Source organism: Penicillium crustosum (assembly GCF_028827405.1).
Source record: "Penicillium crustosum strain IBT 35664 chromosome Unknown utg000005l_segment0_segment0, whole genome shotgun sequence".
In the NCBI taxonomy this organism is placed as follows: domain Eukaryota; kingdom Fungi; phylum Ascomycota; class Eurotiomycetes; order Eurotiales; family Aspergillaceae; genus Penicillium; species Penicillium crustosum.
The window spans coordinates 4,072,527-4,100,510 of record NW_026623126.1 but is presented as its reverse complement, the minus strand read 5'-3'; the positions used below and the strand labels follow the sequence as shown (position 1 = coordinate 4,100,510).

The 27,984-nt window shown below is 49.5% G+C and overlaps 12 protein-coding genes across 12 annotated transcripts; 7 read left to right on the top strand and 5 right to left on the bottom strand.

Annotated features, from left to right (window-relative positions):
* Positions 1-272: 272 nt before the first annotated feature.
* On the bottom strand, positions 273-1,579 carry N7487_012232 (uncharacterized protein; the record flags this gene model as incomplete). The annotated part of the gene is given in 5 exon segments (XM_056879962.1): positions 273-464; positions 479-731; positions 767-1,211; positions 1,277-1,313; positions 1,385-1,579. The coding sequence occupies 5 exon segments, from the start codon at positions 1,577-1,579 to the stop codon at positions 273-275; spliced, it is 1,122 nt and encodes a 373-aa protein (XP_056725281.1).
* A 2,756-nt stretch (positions 1,580-4,335) lies between these two features.
* On the top strand, positions 4,336-5,754 carry N7487_012231 (uncharacterized protein; the record flags this gene model as incomplete). The annotated part of the gene is made up of 2 exons (XM_056879961.1): positions 4,336-4,400; positions 4,449-5,754. The coding sequence occupies 2 exons, from the start codon at positions 4,336-4,338 to the stop codon at positions 5,752-5,754; spliced, it is 1,371 nt and encodes a 456-aa protein (XP_056725280.1).
* A 542-nt stretch (positions 5,755-6,296) lies between these two features.
* On the top strand, positions 6,297-7,282 carry N7487_012230 (aminoglycoside phosphotransferase family protein; the record flags this gene model as incomplete). The annotated part of the gene is made up of 2 exons (XM_056879960.1): positions 6,297-7,051; positions 7,105-7,282. The coding sequence occupies 2 exons, from the start codon at positions 6,297-6,299 to the stop codon at positions 7,280-7,282; spliced, it is 933 nt and encodes a 310-aa protein (XP_056725279.1).
* A 431-nt stretch (positions 7,283-7,713) lies between these two features.
* N7487_012229 (uncharacterized protein) lies at positions 7,714-12,108 on the bottom strand (the record flags this gene model as incomplete). The annotated part of the gene is made up of 5 exons (XM_056879959.1): positions 7,714-9,955; positions 10,015-10,099; positions 10,639-11,123; positions 11,176-11,908; positions 11,964-12,108. 5 exons carry the CDS (start codon positions 12,106-12,108, stop codon positions 7,714-7,716), a joined length of 3,690 nt encoding a protein of 1,229 aa, XP_056725278.1.
* Positions 12,109-12,452: 344 nt separating this feature from the next.
* Positions 12,453-14,002, bottom strand: N7487_012228 (acetylornithine transaminase; the record flags this gene model as incomplete). The annotated part of the gene is made up of 3 exons (XM_056879958.1): positions 12,453-13,520; positions 13,583-13,822; positions 13,889-14,002. 3 exons carry the CDS (start codon positions 14,000-14,002, stop codon positions 12,453-12,455), a joined length of 1,422 nt encoding a protein of 473 aa, XP_056725277.1.
* A 257-nt stretch (positions 14,003-14,259) lies between these two features.
* On the top strand, positions 14,260-14,679 carry N7487_012227 (succinate dehydrogenase assembly factor 4; the record flags this gene model as incomplete). The annotated part of the gene is made up of 1 exon (XM_056879957.1): positions 14,260-14,679. One exon carries the CDS (start codon positions 14,260-14,262, stop codon positions 14,677-14,679), a length of 420 nt encoding a protein of 139 aa, XP_056725276.1.
* Positions 14,680-14,934: 255 nt separating this feature from the next.
* On the bottom strand, positions 14,935-16,134 carry N7487_012226 (hydroxymethylglutaryl-CoA lyase; the record flags this gene model as incomplete). Its single annotated transcript, XM_056879956.1, has 2 exons — positions 15,840-16,134; positions 14,935-15,759 (listed from the first exon to the last, which is right to left on the bottom strand). Exons 1-2 carry the CDS (start codon positions 16,092-16,094, stop codon positions 14,935-14,937), a joined length of 1,080 nt encoding a protein of 359 aa, XP_056725275.1. The 5' UTR covers positions 16,095-16,134.
* A 193-nt stretch (positions 16,135-16,327) lies between these two features.
* On the top strand, positions 16,328-17,732 carry dph1 (2-(3-amino-3-carboxypropyl)histidine synthase; the record flags this gene model as incomplete). Its single annotated transcript, XM_056879955.1, has 2 exons — positions 16,328-16,530; positions 16,588-17,732. Exons 1-2 carry the CDS (start codon positions 16,368-16,370, stop codon positions 17,730-17,732), a joined length of 1,308 nt encoding a protein of 435 aa, XP_056725274.1. The 5' UTR covers positions 16,328-16,367.
* A 313-nt stretch (positions 17,733-18,045) lies between these two features.
* On the bottom strand, positions 18,046-20,524 carry N7487_012224 (uncharacterized protein; the record flags this gene model as incomplete). Its single annotated transcript, XM_056879954.1, has 2 exons — positions 18,046-18,854; positions 18,928-20,524. 2 exons carry the CDS (start codon positions 20,522-20,524, stop codon positions 18,046-18,048), a joined length of 2,406 nt encoding a protein of 801 aa, XP_056725273.1.
* A 1,045-nt stretch (positions 20,525-21,569) lies between these two features.
* N7487_012223 (uncharacterized protein) lies at positions 21,570-21,962 on the top strand (the record flags this gene model as incomplete). The annotated part of the gene is made up of 2 exons (XM_056879953.1): positions 21,570-21,703; positions 21,797-21,962. The coding sequence occupies 2 exons, from the start codon at positions 21,570-21,572 to the stop codon at positions 21,960-21,962; spliced, it is 300 nt and encodes a 99-aa protein (XP_056725272.1).
* A 35-nt stretch (positions 21,963-21,997) lies between these two features.
* Positions 21,998-22,581, top strand: N7487_012222 (uncharacterized protein; the record flags this gene model as incomplete). The annotated part of the gene is made up of 4 exons (XM_056879952.1): positions 21,998-22,044; positions 22,103-22,192; positions 22,289-22,431; positions 22,517-22,581. The coding sequence occupies 4 exons, from the start codon at positions 21,998-22,000 to the stop codon at positions 22,579-22,581; spliced, it is 345 nt and encodes a 114-aa protein (XP_056725271.1).
* Positions 22,582-24,344: 1,763 nt separating this feature from the next.
* On the top strand, positions 24,345-27,811 carry N7487_012221 (uncharacterized protein; the record flags this gene model as incomplete). The annotated part of the gene is made up of 7 exons (XM_056879951.1): positions 24,345-24,457; positions 24,519-24,536; positions 24,607-24,628; positions 24,696-24,852; positions 24,920-25,019; positions 25,080-25,985; positions 26,033-27,811. Exons 1-7 carry the CDS (start codon positions 24,374-24,376, stop codon positions 27,809-27,811), a joined length of 3,066 nt encoding a protein of 1,021 aa, XP_056725270.1. The 5' UTR covers positions 24,345-24,373.
* Between the last annotated feature and the right edge of the window lie 173 nt (positions 27,812-27,984).

Below are 27,984 nucleotides of genomic sequence, written 5' to 3'. Positions count from 1 at the left end.
CGGACATTTCACTCGCGCTGGGTATTCAAGTTGTAGATTTCTCATACTTTCTTTCCGAAGGGGTTTCTTGATTCATTTTTGTGGGCGACGAACATACGTATGTTCCGGGAATAGCCGGCTTATGCTGCGTCGTCAGTCTATGTCAATCCTTTACCATAGTATCAATTGTGTAATCTCCATATGTAATTTTAATTTGTGGAAATACTGTAACAATTAAACTTGATTGAAATTTGACCCGAAATTTTGTAGCTTTCACAAAAGCCTCAAGTCGCTTAGCCCACAGAAAACGAGATTGTAATCTCCTCTTTAACCTGAATTTTCGAGCTAGACAATCTCGCATCATCTCTACCAACCTTCCCACGTAAGAAGTTCAATGGCCAACCAGGGAAGCTAGTTAATTGAACCTCATCACCGTGAGGGCCATCTTCTTCATCTTCCGACCTTTGCTGTCTTGAACGACGGGTCTGAGAACCCCCACCATAATAGTCCTCCTGTTTCTTGGAATCCTTCTTCCCCCCAAAATAGCCCACCAGCGACGGAACAAAGGTGAAAAAGTTGGTAAACAGGCGCATACAATTCCGATGAAAGGCTCAACGCAAGACCACATGAACACGGGGGCAATTGTCCATGATGGATCATTGGAATGTGTATGTTTATATAAGAAAACAACGCGAACGACACCGGCGATACAGACACTGTAGTAATTTTGATCAGCATGGGTTTTGAAATCCCTAGGATTCTATCCATAGATGAAAGATCGACTTACAAACCACCGAGCAGCAAGATACTAGTAACTGCAACGCGCTGAGATTTGGGCATTTGCAATTTCCAAATGACCGGAGCTGGGACACACAGAATCATGACATCAATGATGACAGCAGCAATGCCATTGACAAAGAAAAATTGAGGGACGTCTATACATGTCCCTTCAGCTGTGGGATCCGTGTATTGCTCCCAGAAATATGAAGTTGGGCGACATGCTGCAGCAATGGTGACAATAACAGCGACGAAGTAGCCAAGGATGATGGCTATGGCGAAATATAATAACCAGCGCAGGTTAAAGATGCGACGATAGAACACAACGATTGAGCATTTAGTGAAAGTGACTGTTGTTGAGTAAAGGAAAACATGTGCGAAAAGGAGCTTCCAAAGAGAGACGAATTCGGAATCGGTCAGAGCCTGTTGGTGCCATCCATTTTTGTACTTGATACCTTTTACAGGGCAAAAGTCAGTCAAGAAGCGTTGAGATGTTGGGACTATACTTGGGTTTACTTACTGATGATCACGCATATACCAGTGCCATAGGCAAACCACTAGAAGATAGGTAAGCCACCAGACCAAAGAGATAATTTACCATATTATATAACTGTATATGTGCACTCACCAAAGCAGCCAAGATCAAAAAGTCATCCAGACCGAAACTTGTCTGAGATGTCTTTGCACGTGTATATACACGCAGAATAACCGCTAGGGTTCCAATAATCATGAGGGTAATGACTGCACCCAGCATCTGGGATTGCTGGTTCATGGCAAGGTCAATGCCTGGAGGCACAGGCCCAAAATCCCCAGTGGCTTCCATGGCACCGAACAAAGCACATGAACCATGTGTGGACTGTGAGCCTCCAGGATTGCAGAATGCTTTTCTTTGGATATTGGGGATATATAACTACATATATATGTACCTACATGGTATTTACTATTTGAATATTTCAATATTTTAAATATTTTCAATATTAAATTATCCATATCGGGTTAGTTTGACAGCTGTCAGGGGAAGTGGTTCCACGGTTGATTGCGGGGCCCAGGTCTCCCGAGTCCCAACGCGAGATATCCCGACATCAAGGAAGCTCTGTCAAGTGCCCTGAAGTTGTAGAATAATATTAGACTTGAAGAATATTCTAGACAGGTGACATTCTAGAGGTGACATGGTTAAGACGATACAAAAAACTTAAAAAGTTCATGGGATCGAGGCACGGATGTGTAACTGCACCCAGCTTACCTAGGTAACTCCCCGATGTACAATGCACAACCTTAGGTACATTAGTGCGCAGATTTTTCGCCCAATTAAAATTCAAGTAAAATAAAATAACAGCCGATCCATATAAACTCGCAAAGCCACCAGTGGGGGCCAAGTTCATCTATACAGAGCCAGGTGGAGCCCAAATAACGCTTTGCCGCACTTCCAGGCACTTCCAAAGTTGACAGAAGAGATTAAGTGAAATCAAGGGTACAGAGTACCTGGGTCAATGACATAATGAACACGTTACTGGTATTTTTCCCCTGCTTTTTCACTGATTGTTTGAAATGATCGGGATCCATCTTGTGGGGATAGCCGCGCATTCGGGAGTCTAGATCCAACCTGCTATTAATATATAGATGCTAGCGAAATATCGTACGTTATTTTCTGAAATTGCAATGGATCCATTGAAAACCAGCAAACGATAGATCCAAATTTCATGTAGCACCCTACTTTTTTGTATATCGTTCTATCTGAAGGAGACAAGCCAAACATGTCTCGAAATTTACCATTCTGAAAAAAAATATCAGACTCATCAATTTTTTGATTCTAACCCTAGTTTTTTCACCAAATCTCATACTCATTATCAACAATACTTAGAGCCTCATGACGACTCTAGCATAAGCCTCGGTGATGACTCGGCGGTGGAATGCCACAGGTGGGTCTCCTCCACATCATACGTTCGATCTAGAGTTTGCTGTCGGAAATAACCTCAACGAGGTGCGAACGAATGGCCTCTCCGCGCGGGGATTCTGCTCTTCTATATGGCACCACCGACCTCGCGTGTGGGGATACAATTGCTACGATGCCCGATATTCACGGTCATCCGCTGGTATAACATGGCGCTGTTATAGCCGCTGTTATAACTATATTCTAATCGTTTTCCAAGTGCTTGCCACGTGAATCGAGTAATGAGGTGTCCCCAGAAGATAGTATCGTTCTTTCCTTAAATATCTGCTCTACACACCAGCAAATAGCCACGAGATCAGTAATACACAATTCGCAGGATTCGAATCCCTTTCCGTCACTTCCATCGGTGCTCCACCCAAGGAAGTGTGCGGGTAAGCCCGGAGACTTCTTGGCGAGGTGTCTCGATTTTTTTTCTCGATTTCCTGGAAATCAGTAACATGATCTAGGCCTGGTTACTAATATCTCGCAGCCATAGATAGTACCAAAAATGCAGCTCTTGCAATGTTCCAAGCGGGGGGGCCGTCTGTCCCGCCAGGTCAACTGAGACACCATACTTCCAAGTGGGGATGGAGAAGACCGATAGTTCCCGGTCAGTTCAAGAAGCATTGGTAAACCGTTCTCTGTTGTCCCTGGGGGATCCACCGGTGCGATATATCTGGGGTCGAAATGGTACGATTGTCTGGGAAGGTGAGAAAACGGAAGTAAGGCGTGAGAGTTTTCCCGATTTAGAGCAGGCAAACGAACAGGTCCAAAAAGTGTACATCTTCCTTCTTTTTCTATCTTCCGGAGTATGGCTGATGTTAATAAGTTCAATTTTACTAGGGGTTGGTGTTGGTAACTAATTGCTTGTCTACTGTAGAACTTGCAGTCAGTTCAGTTTTCCGCAAATTATTTTTTTAATAGGCTCGTGAGCATATACCTTCGATTATTAAATACTACCTATTGTCGATGTCGACGAAGTGCTAATGAAACTATATTACAAGCTGTCCATTAGTGCTGGAAGGGCAAATCTTGTCTTCGTTTGAACAGAAAGATAAAACACCGATCACTTCTTATTGATAGCAAGATAACAAACGAGATGAAATAATCTTTTAGTTCACATTATATGAAAACTCCATCTAAATAGCAACCCAAGCCAAATTTAGATTCGATGAGTCAGGTAGCCCTGGAGCCCTTGCATTACTTGCTTACATAGGCAGTTAGTTATCAGACCCCCGGGGCCGTGGACCCGCCGTGGGCCCCTAGATCTATATATATATTTACTTCTGAAACTTTCATTTTTTTGTGATAATGAAGTTATATAGATGTATATAGATTCCTTCATGGCAGCAGTAGCGCTGCTCATCTCTACATGGTTGAATACGAATGCATTGGTCATCCAGGCTAGCTCTTCGGGTATACCCCGCGATGACTCAGAAGGTTAGGGTTAAACCGGGTTTACGGTTAATATAAGCTTAACCGCCAAGGGTAACCAACTTTGTTTTCAAGGACATGAATATATTCTTTTTTTTTGCCTCGTTCACACCTCATACTCACGCATCAGCCTTCGCGTACCTCTTTATGCTTACAATTTCAACATCACACATCCACCCCAACCATCGAAACTGCGGGCTAGACTGCTATCAAAGATGGAACCTTCTTTAACACCCATGCAGGTTGATGGAGGCAACCTAGTAACCTCAAGAGCTCGTCTGTATGTACCGTAACCACTAGCATAAGAGCTAAACTAACGCAGTTACAGACAATCAGCCATCATCATCATCGCCTCGACGACCCTCGTCTTTACAGGATGTGGAATAAACTTCGCATTCGGTGTCTTCCAAGAACTGTACGATTCCATGTCAAAGGAGCCAAACACGCCATTCACCGGTGCAACACCCGCCCAAATTGACCTGATCGGTACTCTCTCAATCGCACTAATGACAATCGGCGCTCCATTCGCAACAGCATGGACAAAGCAATATCCTCCTCGATATGTCATCTGGGCTAGCGGAATAATCCACTCAAGCGCTCTGCTTTTTGCAAGCTTCAGTGAACACTTGTGGCAATTCATCCTTACCCAAGGTATTCTTCTCGGCATGGCCACATGTCTAACTTACATGCCATCCGTAACCGTGGCACCCACCTGGTTCACACTGCACCGCGGACTTGCAATGGGCATAATTCTCGCAGGCACCGGACTCGGCGGTGTTGCATGGCCGCTGGCGTTTAGGTACCTCATTGAGTCCGTCGGATTCCGAAACACACTCCGCGTCACAGCTGGAATCTCTTTCGTACTCATTTGCGGCTCGGGGACATTTATCCGCTGGCCAGCTAGCCAAATCACTCGTATTCAAGCCGAAAACGCCGCTTCTTCCCGTTCTTCGACCTTCTTCCGCCTTCCATTAGTTGACTGGCGCGTTGTCCGAAGCCGCAAATTCGTTGCGCATGCTCTGGGTGCAGCACTGCAGTCTGCTGCGTACTATACGCCGGTGTTTTTCTTCGCGTCTTTTGCGCGCACACTAGGTTATTCACAGGCAACATCGGCAAACTTCATTGCCATCTCGAACGCTGCAAATGCGTTAGGCAAGATCGTAATTGGTCATGCAGCTGACCGTATGGGCAGACTCAACACACTAGTGTTAACGACTCTTATTTCAGCTGTCTCGGTCCTTGCGTTGTGGCTTCCTTCGTGTCTATCCTCCACACAATCTACCGGGAGCACGCTGTTCATCGCCTTCACAATCTTGTATGGCATCTTTGCATCGGCATACGTCGCTCTCTTCCCGACGAGCCTGGTCGAATTGTTCGGCGTGCAAAACTTTGTCAGTGTTAATGGCTTGCTGTATATGGTGCGAGGCTTTGCGACATTAGTTGGAACCCCAGTTGCCGGTGCGCTGATCCGCGGAAACCACGAGAAGAGCGTCGGTCCACGAAGCTATGAGAACACCAGCATTATGGTCGGTGCATTGCTAGTTGTGGCAACGTTGGCTGTGGTTTGGGCGCGACTTGAGGCTACACTTACTCTTGATGCTGCAGTGGGGCGCAGAATGAAGTGGTTAATGTAAATCTTCTTGTCACGCAAAGATTGAAAGAAGGATGCAATGCCATAAACTGGAAATTAACAATATCTACTATTAACAAGCAGTCAAATTGAATAGAATCTCCTCTCCGTTCCATCGTATCTGGCATCTATCCTAGGGCTAACACTTCTGGTGCTCTGTTTTGCCATTTTGGTACTGTGCGCGGGCCGGGAATGTGCTAAACTCCCCCTGAACCCTCCCCTTGAACCATATGTAATGCAGTCCGCTCTTTTGTAGTGTGGTATAGATATAATAAGTTGAGCCAAATCTCAGGGGGGGGCATTCTGATATATATAGTTCTTCTGAGCCCTGTCGGACATGAAGTTGTACCTATTCGAATAATGTAGATTGGAGCTGCACTCGTCTTTCTACACCGCTCCGCGCCAAGTTATATTTATTATTTTCAACAAGACAAGGCATTATCTTGTCATCTTTATAACTGGTTTGAGGTTCCAGACCTGCGTTGCTCTATAATCTCTTACTCCCCAATCAATTTATCCTCCCAATCAGTCTTTTATTCTAAAAGAATGTCGCTTTCCGAACGAGCCTCAGTGATCGCTTCTTGCGCAAACCCGTTGCCTGGCAATGTTGTTAGCCAATATGGCAAACGAATTATCAGAATCTCTGATCATCAAGTCGTTAAATGCGGCCCAGATGTGACAAGAGAGGAATTTGAAAATCAAAAAATAGCGTATGAACTTGTGGACAGCCGCATAGCTCGTATCCCACGCGTCTATGATTTCTTTACTGATGAGCAAGGCTGTGGTTATATTGTGATGGAATTTATAGAAGGAAAGGTCATCGATCCTTTAGACGACGTTAGCGCTATACAGAGGGTTGCCAGCGTGCTTGACTATTTCGCAACTTTGCGATATAACATCCCTGGATCACTTTATGGAGGCGCTTGTCGTGGCCTTCTATTCCCTGAAATAGAAGACCTTGTTTTCGACAGTCTTGGCCGGATGGAGGAGTGGTTCAATAGCCGGCTTTTCGCGCATAACCCGAATTTAGTTTTACAGGGCTGTGATCTCGTGCTCTGTCATCTAGACCTTGCACCTCGAAATATCATATGGCAGGAAGATGGCTCCCTATGCCTTATTGATTGGGCATCTGCGGGCTTCTATCCAAGATTGTTTGAGTTCTGCATACAGTGGATATTTGATGGAAAAGATGGAAGCTTCAATTCCCTTCTCTTGGAGTCCATGGATCCTTTATTAGACCATGAAGTGGCGCAGAAAGAGGCTATTCTATGTGCGTGGGGAAACACCCAAAAGTATCCATTGTAAGTCTCAGGGAGCTCCAGGTATTCCTCGGTTAATGCTTACCTGCTTTCAGCCGAAACAAAACGTCAACATCCCAAAGATTATCAAAACATTCGATAGATTTTCTCCCCATACCGGCTCATCCTATGCCAGATTACCCGCCTGAATGGTATGAAAAGGCCGAATGTGAATGCTCTATACCGCCGAGCTCTACATGTGTTGAATCTTCAAAGCTCAGTTGCGAAAGATAGAAACAAGTCCCACGAAAAATAGTCATTACGCGTCATTACGTGGTGAAGCCGCGTGCGGCAGATGTCCTCAATCAATTATACATACCTACGATTTTTCTAAGACATCTTCGATTTCCAAGCCTGCGTGCCGAAAATGGCCTCTCGTACTCTATTCTTTTGCACCAACCACATCAATACACCATCCAAGAAAGGCATCAAAGCCTTAATCAGGATCTACTTGATAATAACTCAGCAAGACTAATAAGGGTCGTATAAATACTACCACGAAGGTAATACAATGGCTAAGATCATAAATCCTCGTTGATAGCTTGGGATATATCTTCCGGTTCGGTTCAGGTAAAAGGGCATATATTTCTAGAACACAAATGCTTGATCTCACTCTAACCCGAGATATTTCCCAAACGTCAATCGTAAATCGTAACAATGTCCTCTCACAACCCGGGAGTTTGTGCCCCTTCCCCGATCCCCATCAACCCACCAGCAAGTCCGTTCATCCGACGATCCAGCAAATCCTCTTCACTGTCAAGTGAAGCGATACTCCGTCCTCTCGGACGAACTGCACCCGGACTTTCAGGAGCACTATTTGTCTCATCGGGATCGAAAGGATCAGATCGACCTGCTCTTTCCAAACATCGGAGCTTAGCGAGGAAATCCTCCTTGGCATTGCGGTCATCCCCCAACGAGGTAAACCCGGTAACCCGCGAGGAAGCAAAAGAGGATCGTGATCTCCTCCTCCGCGTGCGATGTTCAGACTTTGACGCAAGTGCATCCTCGCTACCAGCAGCGGATGTGATCTTGCTCATGCTCATTTCCAATGGTCTGTCGTCGTCACCGGAGGACTCGCCAGTGAACTTGCGATGGTGGTTACGCGCCTTATTAGAAGGGTTTGCTTCGACTTTTGATGAGCCAGACCATTTGAGGGACGTATTAGCTTTCAAAGCATTCACATCGTGATCAGGGTAAAGTAAATCCTCCTCAATGTTGTTGGTCTTAATCCTCAGCGACAGACTCTCCAGCCAGTCCGCGCTGCGATGGATATACTTCCACGCGTCAGGGAAGAAGCCAGCCATCTGCATGAATCCGTGTGAAATACCAGGGATCAGGGAGATCTCGACGTGGTTTCTCTCGTTGAAGGAACGGTTCGCCCTCTCCAACCCCAGATCTTGGCGCTCGCGGAAATGATGTAGCTTTGCTTGCCGCAGTCTGCCTGCAAATATAACCGTGTCATCAACCAGAGGATCTCGCTCTCCGGTCATGATATATGTTTTCGGAAAGCGGGCAAGTAATGCATCTGGGGCCAGGACGGGAGACAGGAGGAAATCGGTGTTGAAGTCTGGGCGATGGTGGGGTCCGATGTATAGGATGATCATCGCACGTGTCATTTCAGGCGTGAGGATGCGGTCGTGGACATAGGTGATCATGGATGAGACAGCTAGTCTGGTCTTGATTGGCTTGACTTCGTCTTCTGCTTTAGCAGCAGGCTTTGGGGCGATCTGCTCGTTCTTTTGGAGTTTCTTCTCCAGTGATTCAGCAGCCTGGGTGGCCACATTGGCTTCCTTGGTATCATTTGCCTTCTCGGGTGGCGAGATAGCAGTTAAATCGTCGACGGAGCCACCTGGCGATGTGAATGGCGTTAGTTTACGATATTGATCCTGTTTCCGTTGCAGAACACCGCGGTTTGTCTGACGGGTGCTCTTCTCCTGAATCAATGACATCTGCTCATCGCTCATCCAGCTCTCTACTCGCATATTCAATGCAGGGTATCCCAAAACCACACCGTCCGGGGCCGGGAGCACATCCTCTCCACGCCAACCCTGAGCCATCGCAGACTGCAACACCATCAAGGTCATGCCTACTGCTAGATTGCCACCGGCACTCTCGCCAGTGACAAGTATCCGAGGACGGGTCTTACCACTCAGACCCATGCAACGACCATTCGTAGCAACGATGCTATGATATACATCGTAGCATTCATGCAACGCATAGGGGTATGCGAATTCCGGTGCCTTCTTGTAATCAATGCTGAGAATGGGAACCTTGAGTCGCCCTGCCCAGGCCAATAACTTGTCCTCTGAATTTCTAGGACTCATAGCCACAAACCCACCACCGGGCACATCCAGCACGACGAGATTCTGATCTCGGAGCGCACTTAACGGGCCATCAAAATACAACCACGCATTCACTGGATCGGTGTAAACAGACTGCGCTGGGCGAGGAATACGAATCGCTCGGGCCGGGAACTGAGTCATTCGTGGCCGTAGCAGTTTCGCCATTGACCACAGGTAGGGACTGGTGGCTTTGTTCCAGGATACACGCAGATGCTCCAGTGTCAGTGTAGCACGGACCCGGCGAACTTTCTCATCGGCCTGTTCAGCAGCGATCAGGTAGTAAACCGTGAAGACTAGCGAGGCTATATCTCGTAGCCATTTTGGCTTTATGTTCATCGCGGTCCAGAATCCAGCATCCAGGCCAGTGGTGATCCACGTTGCTCGGAAGAAGGACCGCGAGTACATGTTTGCCAATGGTTCAGGGCATTCGAGCCCAACTATCTTGGCGAAGTTCCGACTGAGGTAGAGCCAGAGGAATATGATGACAGTTGTCTGCCATGTTGTCAACTTCCCCGAGAAGCGAGATGAGAGTGCTCGAATAAATGGCGGGCCATGTTTATCTGCTCTAGTGGATGTTCAGCGGGTTGGGATTTCTTCGACTGATGTGGACTGGATATGCTGTACCTTAATAAGTAGACGGACCAGAAAGAAACTACTGCAAATACTTGGATCTTGCGGAAGCGGGTTGAAGGTCTCCCTAAGACGTGGTCTGAACATTGATTAGTCTGGTGGATTGTAAGTTGAAGACTCTTTGCATATCCTTTGCATACCTATCATTTCTTAAAGTTAAGGCTGAGACTAGTCAGTCTAACTAGTTCAGCCTGCAGTGTGTAGTTCTATGTGAAACCCAGATAAGAATGCATGAAGGTCGAGTCTAAAGAATAGTCCAAAAAGAACTAAAGAGAGACAAAGAGACATTTTGAGACAAGCCACCACACAAAAATTAATGCCATCAATCAGCATCGTAGTCCAAGTAATGCAACCTTGTTATTGGAGAACAACCCCTGGGGGAAGGTGAATCACATGTCAACGAAGTCCCACATTCACATGCCAGTGACGACACCAGCTGACTCTCCCCGGCCGGGGTAGATGACTCTCATTTTTATGTTTTATGTTTTATGTTTTGTGTGTTGTGTTTTGTGTTTTGTGTATTTATATCTTTATGTTTGCATGACGAGGTAACTGTAGATCTATTTCCGTCACAGACCTCTCCAACTATATTCTATGTCTTTTGTCGGCAATAATCACGTCCATGTCCAACCTGCCAACTGCACAACCAGACCTCCCACCCCATACTGAGGAAGCCTGCAATACAAATACCCCCCGAGTCACTGACAGTGGTAGCCCCCAGTGAGAATTCACGGTCCTCCTTAGGAACACGATCGGCAATCTCAGCAAAGGTATTGACGTATACCACTCCACCGAGGAGGCCCTCCCAGAAAACAATGATGAACACAAGCCATACGCTGGGAATAAAATTGAACATAGCATGAAGGGTCAGCAACGCAAGATTGACCACCTGCAGGAGAGACGGCAGGTATAGGTTGTGGATGCGGTAGAATGGGGTCGAGGACCGTGAGATGAAAACGCCAATCTGGTAGATGGCATTGTAGGTGGGATAGAACGAACGGAAATGCTCGAAGGGCGATTCACGCAGTGGGAAAAGCAGAGTTGGAGCCACACCTTGGTTAATAACGTACTCGGCGATGTAGACCAATAGCATCGGGACCATGCTAGATATCTGTCAGCCTGGATTTGGGAGAACCGAAAGACTCGGATACTTACAAAGGAATAAAGAGTCCCTTGATTCGATGTAGATTCAGGCGAGTCTGGTCCTGCCAGGAACCACCTTGGTCGACATGGATAGACTTGTGGGCGGGGGAATTATGCGACGCCCCCAAGAGCCCCTCGTCTTCTCCACCAACACCGTCATCCAGTTCATCTTCTTCCACCTGTTCCCCGCCCTCAACCACACGGTATCTATCAGCGCCGGGGTCGGCAGTTCTCAAGGGGGACCTGGGTAGCACGACAAAGAAGCTCAGAACCATAATAGCCGGTAAGCAGGCCGACACCAACAACGTGACATGAACGGAGAATCCCAGCGCCGAAGTTGCGAGGGCATAAGCACCAGCCCCAATCAGCCCAGCGGCGCCAGTACCACTCCCCCACGCAGCCAGACTGAATGGGCCATAGAAGTGCGTGAGACCCACAAAGCTCAGCTCCCCAGCACCGCAAGAAAGGCTAGCCAGGATGATTCCCGCGATCTTAGACGATATCGTTCCTCCATCGGTATAACCTGGGCTCATAGCGACGACCAGCATTCCCACGGTTGACAAGAAGGCGAAGATGAGAATACGCATCCAATATGGGACCAGGTGGATGAAGTACGGGGCGACGAGTTTGGTTGCAAATGATGGGATCACGTCTGCGAGAAGAACAACGCCTTTAGGCACATCGGGTCCGACTAGATCTACGGCTGCCGAGAGGATGATCACATATAGGACATTGTTGATAAGGCCTGCCGGGCATGGGTGTTAGCTAGCTGCCCAGGTGGGCTGGTTGAAGATGCGTACCAAAGAGCCAGAAAGCGACACAGACTCGAGGGTCTGCGCCGCTAAAGGCACCACTAAGACGGGCACCGATACGTTTCCAAATGGGAGAAGGTTGCTCTTGGGAGGAAAGCGGTGCGGCATCCTCATCGGACGCTGGGAGAGGCATTCGGTTGTTGCGTTGGGGGGTTTGATAAGAAGCTACGGCGAAGTGACAAAAGATATTCAGTCCATAATTTATTCTAATTTGAATATTCAGGAGAAACAGAAGACAGAATACGGGGGCATATCGAATCAAGCGCGAAGAGTGACGACTCCTTATCTCCACACGATCCACCGCCTTCCGCCCTACACGTGGCTGAGAGTGACCTTCTCCACATAAAAACAAGGGGACACACGACACTTTTCCTTTATTGCTCTAGTTTCTATGAAAATATGTCTTGTCATATCCAACGCAATACAAGATGGTATAAAAGGAAAACAAAATCATAACCGGCATTCAGGACAAGACATTCATGACTTGGCCACAACCGAATCCACAGCCTGCTCCAAAATCCGCAGACCAGTCTGAATCTGGTCTTCGGTGATCGTCAGGGCAGGGACGAATCGGATGCAACCCTCACCAGCAGTGATGATCAACATACCACGCTCACGGGCAGCAGTGATAATGTCACCAGCCTTAGCGGTGTACTCCGGGGCGAGCTGAAGACCCAGGATCAGGCCGCGCCCGCGGATCTCGGAGATCACACCTGGGAACTTCTGCTGCAAGGCCTGGAAGCCCGAAACAAAGAGATCGGACTTGGCCTGGACGGACTCCTGGAGCTCCGGCTCAGCGAGACGCTCGACGATGTGGTGGGCGACACGGCAAGCCAAGGGGTTGCCGCCGAAGGTGGTGCCGTGGTCGCCGGTCTTAATGTGTTGGCCAACCGTCTTGCCAGAAACAATGGTGGCACCAATAGGAATACCGTTACCAAGAGCCTTGGCGGTAGTCAGGATATCGGGGTGGGCAGCCTCACCAGAGGCCGGGGCGAGAGAGGGGTGGGCGTGGGCCCAGAAGGTACCCGTGCGGGACAAACCGCACTGAATCTCATCGAAGATCAAGACGGCGCCGGTCTCGTCACAGCGCTTGCGGAGAGCAGCAAGGAACTCGGGGGTAGCGATGTTGACACCGCCCTCGCCTTGAATGGGCTCAACGATGACACCGCATGTCTTATCCGTGATAAGAGTCTGGAGCTGGTCGATCTGGTTGTAATCTCCGTACTTGAATCCGGGGAGCATGGGCGAGAATGGAGTCTGGTACTTAGGGTTCGGGGTGGCCGAGAGGGCGCCCATTGTGCGGCCGTGGAAAGAGTTGTTGAAGGACACGAACTCGTGCTTATCACCCGAGGGATCGAGAGTGCGGCCGGTCTTGCGAGCGAACTTGATGGCGGCCTCGTTGGCCTCGGTTCCGGAGTTGGAGATGAAGACCTGCGAGGCATCGCGCATAGCACCGGACTTCTGAGTCAACTCAATCAACAATTGACTCAGAGCACCGGTCCAAGGGTTGTGGTAGAGGTTTGAAGCGTGGATGAGGGTTTCAGCCTATAATTGAGGACCTTTTTTTAGCGATTGATCACTATGCAGTCCATAAAAGCATTTCGCACCTGCTCCGCAATAATCTTCGCGATCTCCGGGTCACAGTGACCAAGAGAGTTAACTGCAATTCCCGCAGTCAAGTCCAAATAACGTCGGTTCTCCATATCCCACAAGTAGCAACCCTGTCCCTTCATCATCATCGGAGCCGGGCGAACGTAAGTTGGGACCATGAAAGGAGCCCGCTCATTAACGAAGGACGCCGTGACCGAGTCCGCCGAAGGGTCGGGGTTTGGCAGAGTTGACTCCTTCTATGAGATCATTAGTTCCAGATTTAAACGATATCCTGGACAATTTGTGATTCAGTTTACACATACCTTGACCTGGGCATTGGAAGTAGTCGCGAATCGGCGCTGTACTGGTGACTCGAGAGCAGGGACGAATTTGGATGCGCGAGGCAGACGGCGCGCGGCCAAACGGAGGGCAGACATGGCAAACTTTTGATTTTTAAAAAATAGAAGAAAACAAAAAGCTAATCTGCAGCAAAAGAGAGGTGAGGATCGTAAGAGAATCGACCGACCGGATCAGTGACCTACCGGGAGAAATAAAAAAGGCGATATCGGGATCGGCCGTCTTAGTCACATCGGTGGAGTGAGTCAATAACCGGGCGAGGTCCCGAGATCTCCCCGTACATTGTACAACTTCAAATTGCCCCATTGGACATATCATTCCCTCATACACATACACAATGGTGTACTCTCTCGTCATTCGCCGTTCAATCCTCTCGGCTACTACAGCCCGCGTCGCAATCCGACCACTCTCCACAACTCGGTTCCTACGCCAGAGCGGCGACGACAAGCCCATGCCCTTCTCAGACTCCCCGGCTCCCCCGCGTCTCCCAAAGGAAGAACAGGAGATCTTCGAACAACTTCAAAAGCGCTCGACTGGCGCCTTCAGCACGCCCCAGGTCAATCAATCCCCACAGGCCGAGATTCAGGCGGACGGCAAAGGTAGCGAGCTTCACCCGGATGCGCCAAAGGGACTGCAGCCAGAGTTCGAGGGCGAGAAGAACCCGAAGACTGGTGAAGTTGGTGGACCAAAGAATGAGCCTCTACGATGGGGTGCAGGTGGTGATTGGAGCTATGGTGGCCGTGTCACTGATTTCTGAGTGACCTCGGCTTGACCAGAGAGATTTGCATCATGTTGGCGTTGGTGTTTCTTGCCTAGGGATATAATATCTCCACAACCAGAGATGGAGAAGTGGGTGTTTGGTTCTGGTTGACCACATCTACAGTGTACATAACAAAACGGCCTAGACTGACAATGCAAAGCATATTTACGTGTCTTTGGCAAATATGTGAAACCCTTTGGGAACTAATAGACACTGTGAACGATGACAAGAACGGGCTATAGCGCGAATTGATCAAAGCGACGCTTTTTCGCTCGCCAGACGAGCCAGGGTCGCTTTTCCAGCCCGGCTGTCATTTGCTCGGCCCAACTCCCCACTGATCCAACCTCCAATCTTCGACATCTCATCCAGGCTGATCCCGGTGTGCATCCCGAGGCTATGAATAGTATGCACAAGGTCCTCCGTCGCCACATTACCCGTCGCACCCTTGGAATATGGGCAACCGCCAAGCCCGCCCACGCTGCTGTCGAAAATACGGACACCATGCTCCAGGCCGACGATTGTGTTCACCAAGGCCTGTCCATAGGTATCATGGAAGTGCAACGCCAAGTCTGTATTAGCGATGCCAGCAGCCTTGAGCGCTTGCATAAGCTCCATGGTCCGGGGAGCGGTGCCCATGCCCGTTGTGTCCGCCACTGAGACCTCATCCGCTCCCAACTCCAGCAGTGTGGCGGTAATCTCAGCCACCTTGACGGGATTCACATCGGGGCCTTCGTAGGGGCATCCCAGGGCAACAGAGACATACCCGCGTACCCGGATATTCTTCGTCTTTGCTAATGACATAATCGGCTTGATGCGCTCGAGTGACTCGGCAATGGAGCAGTTAGTGTTCGCTTTTGAGAAAGCTTCTGTTGCTGCTGCAAACAGAGACACCTCTGTAGTGGTCGCTGCCTTTGATGTCTCTGCAGTCGCATCTGCGGGAACTCCTGTGCTATCAAGTATCTTGACCAGACTCTCCAGTCCTTTAATGTTGGGGACAAGATAGTTGTAGGCAATTGTAGATTGTGCTTGTGGCGGTTTTGTGAGAATATGCTCGCAAATCTCAGCTGTGCTTGCCATCTATCATAATGTAGTCAAATTGTCAGTCTTCGGTGGCTGGAATCGCCCGCACTGTATGATGACGCTCAGCAAGGTCATACCTGGGGTACCCATTTTGCGGGCACGAATGAGCCAGCTTCAATAGTGGCAACACCCGTTTTAGCCAGTCGCTCAATCAACTCAAGTTTTGTTTGCATTGGAATTGATTTCTTTTCGTTTTGCAGTCCATCTCGAGCGCCAACCTCTACGATGCGGACATGGTCCGAGGTTAACCGCGACTCGGTCGCGAAGCGGCGTGTAGAACATGGAGACCGTAGGGCTGAAAACAAACTCAATCGGGGGCGAGTTTTCATCATGATAAATTCTGTGCCAACTTGTATGATCAGAATAACCAGAGTCGTAAGAGAATGACAGGTAAGAGGGCGAGCTTTGAGAATGGGAACAGTAGGAGGCCGAGAATGCGGAGAGCGCTTTACCCCTTCCGGACTAGTTGATCACCCCACCTCCTGCTGAGTCAGTCGGCAGAAAAAAGAAGTGGGATGATATTGAATTCCAATCTTTGAAGATTGTCAGGATCAAGTGAAAAGCCCAATTTTGGTTATTTTTGACTCATTTTACAACTGGATATTATGGAGGCAAATCTGCCAACTCCCTCTACTGAGGATGGCTCACAAGCCGCTAGCCAAATGCGACAGCCAAAGAAGAGATTTGTCGGACGACGAACAGCAGATGCCCAAGCCCAGAAGGATACGACTAGTCAGAAAGATGTCGAGTCGACAGCGGTGCAAACAGGTACATATTGTCCACTAGCACAACTACAATACTCATACTAATTTCCACTTCCTCCAGCCGCTCCCAGACGCACACCCCGCACCCTCAACCAAGTGCCACCAGAGATTCTGAACGATCCCGAGATCCAAGAAGCAATGGAGCTTCTCCCCAAGAATTACTCATTTGAGATTCCGAAGACAATCCACCGAGTCCGCACATCAGGAGCCAAGCGAGTAGCCCTGCAATTCCCGGAGGGACTTCTCATCTTCGCAACAACCATCTCCGACATCCTAACCCAATTCTGCCCTGGAATCGAAACTCTCATCATGGGCGACGTCACATACGGCGCCTGCTGCATCGATGACTATACAGCGCGGGCTCTAGGCTGCGATCTGCTAGTACACTACGCGCACAGCTGCTTGATCCCCGTCGATGTAACCCAGATCAAGACGCTATACATCTTCGTGGACATCAGCATCGACACAAGCCACCTCATCGCAACACTAGAGCGCAACTTCAAGCCCGGCCAATCGATCGCCACCGTCGGCACAATCCAATTCAACGCAACTCTACACGGACTGAAACCCGTGCTTGAGCGCGCCGGCTTCCGCGTCATAATCCCCCAAATCACACCTCTCTCCAAAGGCGAGATCCTTGGCTGTACATCACCGCAACTCTCCGAAACCGAAATCGATGCAATCCTCTACCTCGGCGACGGCCGCTTCCACCTCGAATCCGCCATGATCCACAACCCCTCGATCCCAGCGTACCGGTACGATCCATACTCGCGAACGCTGACACGCGAGAGCTACGAGCACGAGGAGATGCATACGATCCGCCGGGACGCGATCGCAACAGCCAAGACCGCGAAAAAGTGGGGGATTATCCTCGGCTCGCTTGGTCGACAGGGTAACCCGCACACTATGGCGATGATCGAGCGACACCTGCGCGAGCGCGGCATTCCAATTGTCAACTTGCTGCTCAGTGAGATCTTCCCTGGTAAACTGGCGTCTATGGCGGATGTGGAGTGCTGGGTGCAGATTGCTTGTCCGCGGTTGAGTATTGATTGGGGATATGCGTTTGCGCGGCCGCTGTTGACGCCGTATGAGGCGCTTGTTGCGCTGGGAGTGCGGGAGAACTGGGATACGGGGAATAAGGGTGTGTATCCGATGGATTTCTATGCGAAGGAGGGGCTTGGGCGGACGAGGCCAGAGCAGGCTTAAAGAGGTCGGCTGTTGAAAAATAGAAGAAAAAACTATATATATACCCCATTTTAGACTCAGGGCAGCAGGACTGGCTCTGGCTGCAAAAGGTTTATGACAATGATATACATGTTGATATGTTTTTGTTTAGATTATCACTATGTATAGTACCTACATAGGTAGTAGACTGAAGTAGGGAAAGTATTATTAATAACTGTCGGGCTATCGAAGGCACCGACGGAAGACATCATGGCATTTCATTTCCAAATCCAATAAACCGATCCTACCTAATCAAATACAAAGTTTCATAATACAAGATGGCGTTCGAAATAAATCACCCCTTCACATCATCAGTACTATCAGTGTTGAAATCACTGGCACTTCCACGCCGAAGGGAGAGGACATTCTTATTAGCCAATTCATCAGCAGTGCGTTCAGCAGCCCGCCATCGAGTAACGGCCTGCTGAACATCCTCAAACATCTCCAACGAGTCCTGGATGATACCACCCTCGTCGGAATCGCCCAGTTGGGTACTCTCGCGCGAACCACGGTCACTGGACATGGGGAAGGCGGGTCCGAATCCTCGCTGAGGAATTGGGTTGAACATGATAGCGTTGGCGAACATGCGAATCAACTCTTTCTCCAGTTGTGCAGAGTTCACAACTCCCTTGGGTGGTATGAAATCCTCATTCTTCTGCAACATGAGCACGCCGCTTTTTGACGGCGTGCCACCAGGAACAGGAGACTCTCCATCCCCAGCCGGGGTGCTTGCTGATTCTCCTGCGGTTGCGACAGCTTTGCTTCCCTGGTGGATGGCCGATTTGATTGACTTGAGGTCAGATGGCCGATAGATGAGATCATGGTAGCCGGGGGCGTCGCGCTCGCTAATTGGCTTGGCAAAGATGGAGGCGAGCTTGTGCGTGGCTACATCGTTCATGATCGGTGCCGCAGTCCGGTGGAAGTTGCGCGTGGCCATGACATACTGGGTGGTGTCGAATCTGGGGATATCCGCAGGGTGAGGTTCCAGTTCCACTGCTTCACTTGCGCCGCGTTTACGCTTTGTCCGCGGTTTAGGCGTCCCTTCGTCGGCGGTAGCAGCTGCACCCTTTCGGCGGCCCGATGCTCGTGATTCACGTTGATTGTCTTCCGATGGCGCAGCAGACCCATCGCGTGAGGCCATGGATCGCCCGCGACTCCGGGAAGAAGCCGAACTTACGGCACGCGTCCTCCGAATTGAAGCTAATTTCTCGGTCTTTATGACGGGGGGCGGATTTGGTGTCAGGCTGGCCACGTCGTGGTTTCCTGTCTTCTGTAGATGGAGCTCGTTGGCCTAGGTTGATCTTTGGGGGAGGTGACATCTCCATCGCATCAACGGGTGATTGGTCGCGTTCACTGATGGGACTGACGTCCTCCGGCCGTGGCCGTGGCGGTGAGCTTGGAGAGCGCGAAACCCTCGGGCGAGGAGTTCTCTTCCACGGTGTGGAAGAGCCTTGCGTGTCGATTGACAGGCGTGGATGGGAGGCGCGCGATTCGGAGAATGAAGGGAATGTGGCACTCGGCGTTTGAGAAATACGCGGGCGGCCGATCGGAACAGGTGTGTGGACTGCAGACGGGACGGCGCTGGGTGTTTGTGGACCAGGAGGTTGGAGAGGAGTCTGGGCTTGTGACCCGGCCAAAGGCGGGTTGGTGGGAAGTGGTGGTACAGGTCGCTTGGTAGTACCCTGGGCCGCTTGAGGTGTAGCAGCACCTGGGGAGGCGATCGGGTATGGTGAGTGAGGAGAAGGATCCAGCTGCCACTGCTGGAAGCTCGGCTGAGCGGGGGTTCGCTGGGACGCCGGTGCCAACGGGCCAGCCTTACCCGTAGCAATTGGCGCAGGTGGGGCGGGATTGGCACGAGGTGCGATTTGCGACGGATGTGCCGGTGTTACTCGTGGCCCGGCCGGTGTGGTTGGAGGGGCTTTTTGAGTAGATGGAGCAAGTGTAGGTTGGATGGACGGTTTTGGTACGGGATGGGTGGTGATCGGCTGCGGTTGAGGTGCATGCCCAGCTATGTCTTGCGGTTTGGGTGTCGGGGTTTGCACTTGGGGAAGTGGAGCTTGAAGTTGGGTCACAGGAGGGACGGGGTGTGTTTTAGGAGGCTCGTTTGTCGTAGGGGGCACATTTATCGCGATGTGCTGTGGTTCGGGCTTTGCCTTGTCCTGGGCGAGCGGGATGGTCGTCGGAACAGGTTGAGCTGTCTGATCTTGTACATGTGGGTGTGGCACCTCTTCCTTCATAACATCATCCTTCCCTTCGATAGGCACCGGCTTCACCGGTGTCAATGCTGTAGCTGCGGCAGCGACTGGTTTGTCGCCCTCCTGCTGCAGCCGTTCCAGCTCAGCCCTAATTTCTGTGTACTTTTTCTCATCATCCCTAATTTCCCTAGTGACTAGATCTCTGTATTTGGCGTAAAGGTGTGTCACTAGCTCTGGGACGAGCGTGGCATGGGTGAATCCGCCGGTCAATCCATCTGGTCGCGGACTGGAGATCTTGCGTTTCTTTGGATTGGGCGGACTAGAGGTATCTGCGGGTCGTCCGTTGGCCGAGAGCGCACTATCACGACTGAATCCATCGCGCATCAATGTCGCATAGAGATCTTCCAGCGCCTCCGGGGTCAGGCGATCGGCATCGAAATCGGCATTCTCGCGCACGAGCTGGTTGTTGCGCAAAAGGGTTGAGATTGAGCCGAAGCTTGTTGGTCGGGAATCGGAAGTCGCTAGAGACTGAAAAAACAGGAGGGATTCAAACGAAGTGTATGCCGACAGAGGAGGCATCCCCCATTGCCCGTCCGGTCGGCCACTGGGGGAAAGGCTTTGAGGATGGGGGCCACGGTGGTCGGTCGGTGATCAGGGTGGTCACGGACAGTGTTCGGTGTCGCTGAACTGCGGGCTTCGCAGGCTATGTCGGCTAGATTGGCTAGTATTTAGAGATAGTGAACGCGACAGATTAGAGAGGCAATACGCATAGCCCTTCAATCTATCCGCGCGAAAAATTGAGCGGACAAGAAAAAATGAACGGCGACCACAACGGGTCAGGTAAAAACGCGTCGAATTTGGGGTTAGACGAAGCGAAGAGATGAAATGCCCCTGTTGAATTGATATGACGATGGAAATGGAAATGGAGGTTGGAATTGAGGAGAGTTCACGATGCTACCGTACTGTATGGTATAGGTCATGTGACCAGTTGCCAGGGAGGAATCTGCCAGAATGCGAGTTGTGCAACGTACGATGGTACTTTGTCTATATTGGGCTATATCTATAAATCTATAAATCTATAAAATTGAATATCTTCTATAATATCTGAAAGCATAGACATTTTCAACCTTATATGCTTATATCTTCCGGTAAAATTGACCCTATGTAGTCCGTACTGTAGTGTACTCAGAATGAAAATCCCCCCCTAATTGCCTTGAACCCCATGTCAGGGGCTATTTTGCCCTTTTTTTCTTATAAAAGAGAGTCCTTCTCCAAGTGATTCCCTAATTTCCTAATTTCCCGCTTATAAGATGAGTCAAGTACAATAGATATGTATTATGTATGCACCCTCAACCCCTATTTTTCTTCCAATATAAGACAAATAAGAAAAAATCACAGAAAAAATAAAAATAAAAGAAAGATACCTGTAATGGAAGTATAAAATAATCAACCCCTGAAACAGAACCCCCCCTATATGTACGGATTAGTCCATACTAATTCTAATAAGGCGACACATAATGGCGTCGAACCCCTGTAATACAGTTGTAACACTTTACCTCTCTCCTTGCTGGTGGAGATATATGGGACCTCCAATTACCGCGACTAGTAACATAGTCGGTGGGCTATGATCATCTCTCAATTTCGCACTTCCCCTTCTTCTTTCCCCCTCCACCCCTTTAGCTTCCTCTGGCAGGTCTCCAAAGTTCTTTGCTTATCACTCTTCGATCTGTTCATCGCGACTAGTACTATTGATATCCGGTATTTCTTTCACCTCCCCACCAGACTGTGGCTTATCTGTTGAGAAGTATAAAGAACTGACACTGTTGTTTTTCTCTCTCTAACAGCCTCAAGCCTCAAAATCCTCGATTCAGTTTCATCTGTACTTGATTCTTGGCTGGTCCTGGTCTCGACAATACCTAAACCGCCTAATATCTTAATATTTGCGACTTCTTCTTGCCCCGCCTATCTCAAGGTCGCACACCCTGTCGCCATTCAACTATTGGGACCCGATCCGTAATCACAGAAATCAAAGAGCTCAAATCACCACACAACATGTCTGATCTGGATCGCGAGTGGAAGCCGAAGGCCCGGCCTCAGTCGTTCGTTTCCCTATACTGTCGTGGAATATTCGAATAGTAGCATTAACCGTGATCTCAGGACCATGGCGCAAGCCTTCTCGTCAGCCTTGGACAGCGCCTTTATGCTAGACTCTGACGTGGACAACCTTTCGCAAACCATCGACCAGAAGTAAGTAACATTTAATAATTCCTTGAACGGTCGATATCGCACCGACTCGTGGTCATCATGATCCTCGTATTCATAGCGCTAACCTCATCTCCAAAGGAAGCAGCAGATGTTGATCCAGAACCGCGAATTGGAGGAGCTGCAGAGGCGCATCCTCGAGGCCGAGAGACGCCTCCAGTCCCAGTCTACCGGGAGTGGCAACACCTCGTCCCAACTCAGCCGGGAACAAGGCCAGTCAGCTGGTGAGCGCTCAATCTGATCTTTTTTGCGGGCCGATTGATATAGCTGGCCGGGTTTGCGCTGTAGCGGGATCTGACTGTGTAACAGCTTCCCAGGGAGGATCCTACAACGAGCAGCAGCCGGAGCAGTCTGAGCAACGGGGGAACAACTGAATTCCGAACATCTGCAAATTTTAAGATCTGGAAGGTCCAAAAAAAGGCCAACCAATCCTGGAGTCGGAACGTCGGAGCTAGATTAAGGCTGGGACGAGCGCATCAGGGCGGAGCTCAATGATCCGTGACATTGGACCCGCACCGCGTCTGATAGACGCAATATGTCCCAGTCGGCGTGGTTATTTTATTGGGATGATTTTTTTAGTTTTATCTTTTTTTTTCTGGCATCCATTGAGAAACCCCCCTATTGTATGGATCTGGCCGTGGAATTTCTATTCCCCAACGCCGTCCCTCATTTTGCAGTGCTACGGCGCTGCGATTCACCCGTGTTCTTTTTTTTTCTTTTTTTTTTTTTCTGCCTTCGTGTCTGAAATTGAGATTCTTTCAATCAGATTTACCAGACCCGGGATATCTACATATTTATACCATGGGGGTAATGCATACCTCTTATACAGAGTAACTGAAGATATAGTTCCGAAAAGTGTCCTGCACCTTCAGGCCCGAGCCGAATGATAAGCAGGCGAGTTGCTAATGGGCTTACTATGGCGTCCAATCATAGGCCTACGATCAAAAACTGAACGCCTAATTATCCACTTGATTCCGTCATTGTCACTGTTTCCCTGATCTAGGCGCAGAAACCAGAGGGCACGGGCTTCAAATACTGAGCTGTCAGCCCCTGGGGAGCTGCGGGGCATACATTTGTGGCTTTCCTATGATTCCTTGCTTATTCTCTCAGTTGATAATGGTAGAAAATTAGCCCTTTCCAGGCAAAGGATGTTGAGAGCATAAGTATATATATCTCCATGCTATAATTTAGGCTATGTCTTTGGAACAGAGGATCTAGGTAGATTGCTGTGTCCGCTTCACCATCGCCTCTTGATTCTTTTTCTTGATCGCACTAGAGACTGCACTGAGCTTTGGACAAGTTTCCTGCACAATGTATGGTTGTATGGTTGTTGGATATGGGTATGTCGAAGTATGGAAGGTGGAGCGAGGATACCTGTGGATCTAAATATCCAACAATTTTATCAATCATAATACGGCCTATTAGTTACTTCAAATCTAGATTTCCTTTAATTTTTCCTTCTAAACTTGGAATACTAGGTTTTGGTGACTGCCTTATAGAGCTGGCTACAACATAAATGTCTCAGCTTCTAGCGTTACATACTATGTGGCAAATAGTGGACACGATAAGAGGATATTCTTTCCCGATACCAATTCTCCCAAGAATACATATGTAATCGGGCAGAAGCCGATCTTTGGGCACCGCCCACTCCGGATCATTGAAATGCAACAGAAGCTCTATGATGATTCGAGCTAAGATGAGACGATCAATTATATGGAGTAGTCTTTTCTTTATTCCCCGCTTTATGTGGGTTGAGATAGCTGGACTTTTTCTTTTCCTTAGTCTCGATATGTTGCAACTACGACCATATTTATAGTAATATACTACCTAATATACTTACAAAGTAGGTAGCCCACCTAGGTATATATAGCTAATAATATAAATTTCGGGGGCAAATCAAGGTCCATGACCTGTGCACCTTCCAGGCCCGAACCGAACACACTCATATCAACCAATCAGAGATCTCCATCCCCCCAATCCGACCCGATTATCCACCCGCATCGATGCCTGTGGACCCGTGGAACCGGTGATTCACGTCATTTTGTCTCCAGGGCCCAGGTTGGCACGGACTGCAGGGACATTCCCCCTCTTAACTTCTTTCCCCTCCTCTCCATCTCCATTTACTTTTTTTTTAGCCATTGACCCGGTTCCTTCTCAATCGTCAGTATGGTCTTAATCGATGGGAAAGAAGTCATCACAGCGGAAGAGAAGCGCCTAAAGGAAGACCGTGAGAGAATCAAGTATTGGAAGGTAAGATCTTTCCAACTTTTGAACTAGCTCCAAGAAGTTCTTGCTAACTGATTGAAAACAGCGCTGGGGACCATATGTGGTAAGTTGAGGCCTTGGATAGCTCGGGAACATACATATTAGCAGTGCTAAAAGCTTTTGAATTGGTATAGGCGGAGAGGCAGTGGGCCACAGGTGAGAGCTTGCAAAATCATACCGAATTGAGAAACAGTAGGCTGATGCCGGATTTGTCATGGTATAGTCAGAGAGGATTACAGTGCAGATGGCGACGCTTGGAGCTACTTCACTCACGATCATGCAAGATCGAGAACTTTCCGCTGGGGTGAAGATGGAATTGCAGGTGTGTCTGATACACACGGTATACAGAACATTGCTTTTGCATTCTGGAATGGCGAAGAGTAAGTCCAGCCTCTGCTTGAACGCTGTGGGTCTGATTCCCCGCAATGGAATCTAACTGGAGTACAGCGACTTCCTGAAGGAACGCCTGTTCGGTTTGTCGAACCCTCAGGGTAATCATGGCGAGAGTGTCAAGGAAGCACATTTCCATGTGGACAACACCCCAACGGTAAACTCATTTATAAATCCAATCCAGTTCATCTCTAACAATGCTGACCCCGGAGCATAGCATTCCTACATGAAATTCCTCTACAAATACCCCCAGAGAAAGTTCCCATACCAAGACCTCGTTGATGAGAATGCAAAGCGCTCGCGTTTGGAGAAAGAGTACCAGATCCTTGATACTGGTATCTTCGACGATAACCGCTACTGGGATATCTACATCGAGACTGCTAAGGAGGCTGACGATGAGGAAGAGTTGCTCTTCCGTGTAATTGCCTACAATCGTGGCCCAGAGCCTGCTCATCTACACATCGTCCCTCATGTCTGGTTCCGAAACACATGGTCCTGGGGCGACGAGAAGAAACAGGAAAGACCGTCTATCAAAAAGGAGGGTCCGATGGTAGCCAAATCAGAGCACAGCAAAATCGGCCAGCGATATGTCTCCTTTGCACCATCGCCTCCAGTTGGGTCTAGTGATGACGATATCCAGCCCCAGCTGATGTTCACCGAGAACGAGAGTAATAACAAATTCCTATGGGGTACTGAGAACGTTACACCCTATGTTAAAGACGCATTCCACCGCCATATCGTTGAAGAGGAGAAGGGTGCTATCAACCCAGACAACGAAGGCACTAAGTTCGCTGCATGGTACGCCTTCAACAACGGCGAGGGAGTCCCTCCTGGCGAATGCGCCGTTGTCCGTTTTAGAGTGTCCCGCAAGAAGGAAGAGGTCCTGGATGAAGAAGTCCTGGACGATGTGATTGAACAGCGCCGTGCCGAGGCAGATGATTTCTACTACCATCTCAACCCTCTCCCCATGAGTGACGATCTCCGCAACATCCAGCGTCAAGCCTTCTCCGGGATGATGTGGTGCAAGCAGTACTACAACTTCATCTGGGATCAATGGAGCAACGGTGACCCGGCTGAAATCCCCCTCCGCCTGGCCGAAAGGGCATTCGCAATGAACAGTGGCGTCATCTGTACATCGACGACATCTTATCGATGCCGGACTCTTGGGAGTACCCATTCTTCGCCGCGTGGGACACTGCATTCCATTGTATCCCACTGGCTATGATGGATCCTGATTTTGCAAAGAAGCAACTTGACCTTCTCACCCGTGAGTGGTACATGCACCCGAACGGTCAGCTGCCTGCATACGAGTGGAACTTCGGCGATGTGAACCCTCCCGTGCACGCATGGGCTGTGTTCCGCACGTTCAAGATTGAGCGTAAGATGTACGGGCGACAGGATTTGGACTTCCTGGAACGTGTATTCCAAAAGCTGCTGCTGAACTTCACCTGGTGGGTGAACCGTAAAGACTCTGGTGACAAGAATGTGTTTGAGGGTGGCTTTTTGGGGCTTGATAATATCGGTCTGTTTAATCGCTCGGAGCCATTGCCCACTGGCGGTGTGCTTGAGCAAGCTGACAGCACTGGTTGGATGGCCTTCTACTCGCTTACCATGCTCAACATAGCCCTGGAGCTGGCCAAGCACCGTCGCATATACGAAGACATTGCATCCAAGTTCTTCGAGCACTTCCTGCTCATCAGTGATGCAATGACCTACCGTTCGGGCGATGACACTGTGCAGTCACTCTGGAACGAAGAAGACAGCTTCTACTACGATGCCATCTCCTACGGCGGGCCATGGACCCAGCAGCTACCTATTAGGTCCCTTGTCGGTTTAATTCCGCTATATGCGGTCCTCACCCTAGAGCCCGAGCTAATCAACAAGTTCCCCTCGTTCAAGCGGCGAGTGGAGTGGTTCATCGAGAACAAGCCGGACATAGCCGAGCGCAACATCGCCAGCATGAAGCGCCGCGGCAAAGACGACCGACTCTTACTAGCCCTTGTTAGTAAAGACCGTCTCGTCAAGATTCTCGAGCGAATGCTCGACGAAACTGAGTTCCTATCCGAGCACGGTATCCGCTCCATGTCCAAGTTCCACGAAGAAAACCCTTACTCCATGGATGTCAACGGCCAAACCTACAAGGTTAACTACGTCCCCGGTGACTCGGACTCCTCTCTTTTCGGCGGCAACAGCAACTGGCGCGGTCCCATCTGGCTCTGCGTCAACTTCCTCCTCGTCGAGTCCCTCCTCCGTTTCCACATGTTCTATGGCGACACCCTGCAAGTCGAGTGTCCCAAGGGCTCAGGCGACTATATGCACCTCGGACACGTAGCGGAAGAACTGCAGCACCGCATGCAGCACCTCTTTGCCCGCAATGACGAAGGCCGCCGTGCCGTCAACGCCGGCTCAGACCTGCTCGATTTCGATGAGCACTGGAAAGACAATCTCTGGTTCCACGAGTTCTTCGACGGCGACAGCGGTCGAGGACTGGGAACATCACACCAGTGCGGATGGACAGGGCTAATCGCCAAGATCATCCACGATACCGGTATCAATTGCCGTCTACCGCAGACGCCACGGTCACCCTTTGCCGCTGCATCGCACTACTTTGACGATATATTCTCTCGTTCTGGACGACCGCGTGGTTCGGACCGTCCGTCTGTCCGTCGTTCGTCGACCACACGTTCCATCGGTAACCGTAGTGACTTCTACTCTGGCGATGCTACGCCTGCTGCATCGACGATCTTGGATGAAGATGATGAGAGTCGTGGTCCTAGTCGTGCGGGCAGTCGTAGGGGAAGCACTGCGGCCCCTGACAACCAAGATCATGTTGATCACTATGTGGAGAGTCAGCTGCAGCGGGTGCGCAGCTCGGCTTCGATTGCTGCGTACGAGGACGAGTTTGAGACGAGAGCTGACAAGGAGAATGAGCAGAATGGACAATCTTAGTCCAGCTGTCCTACCTTCTATATTTTTCTCTTTTCTCTTTTCATCTGAACATTTTCCCATTTGGTTGCTTCTGGACACGATAATAAAGACCTCTTTGTCTGTGGTTACTGGTCCTGTTTCTTTCCTATTTCCCTTCTTTACACGTGTTGCATCTCCATAGTATTTTCGGAGTA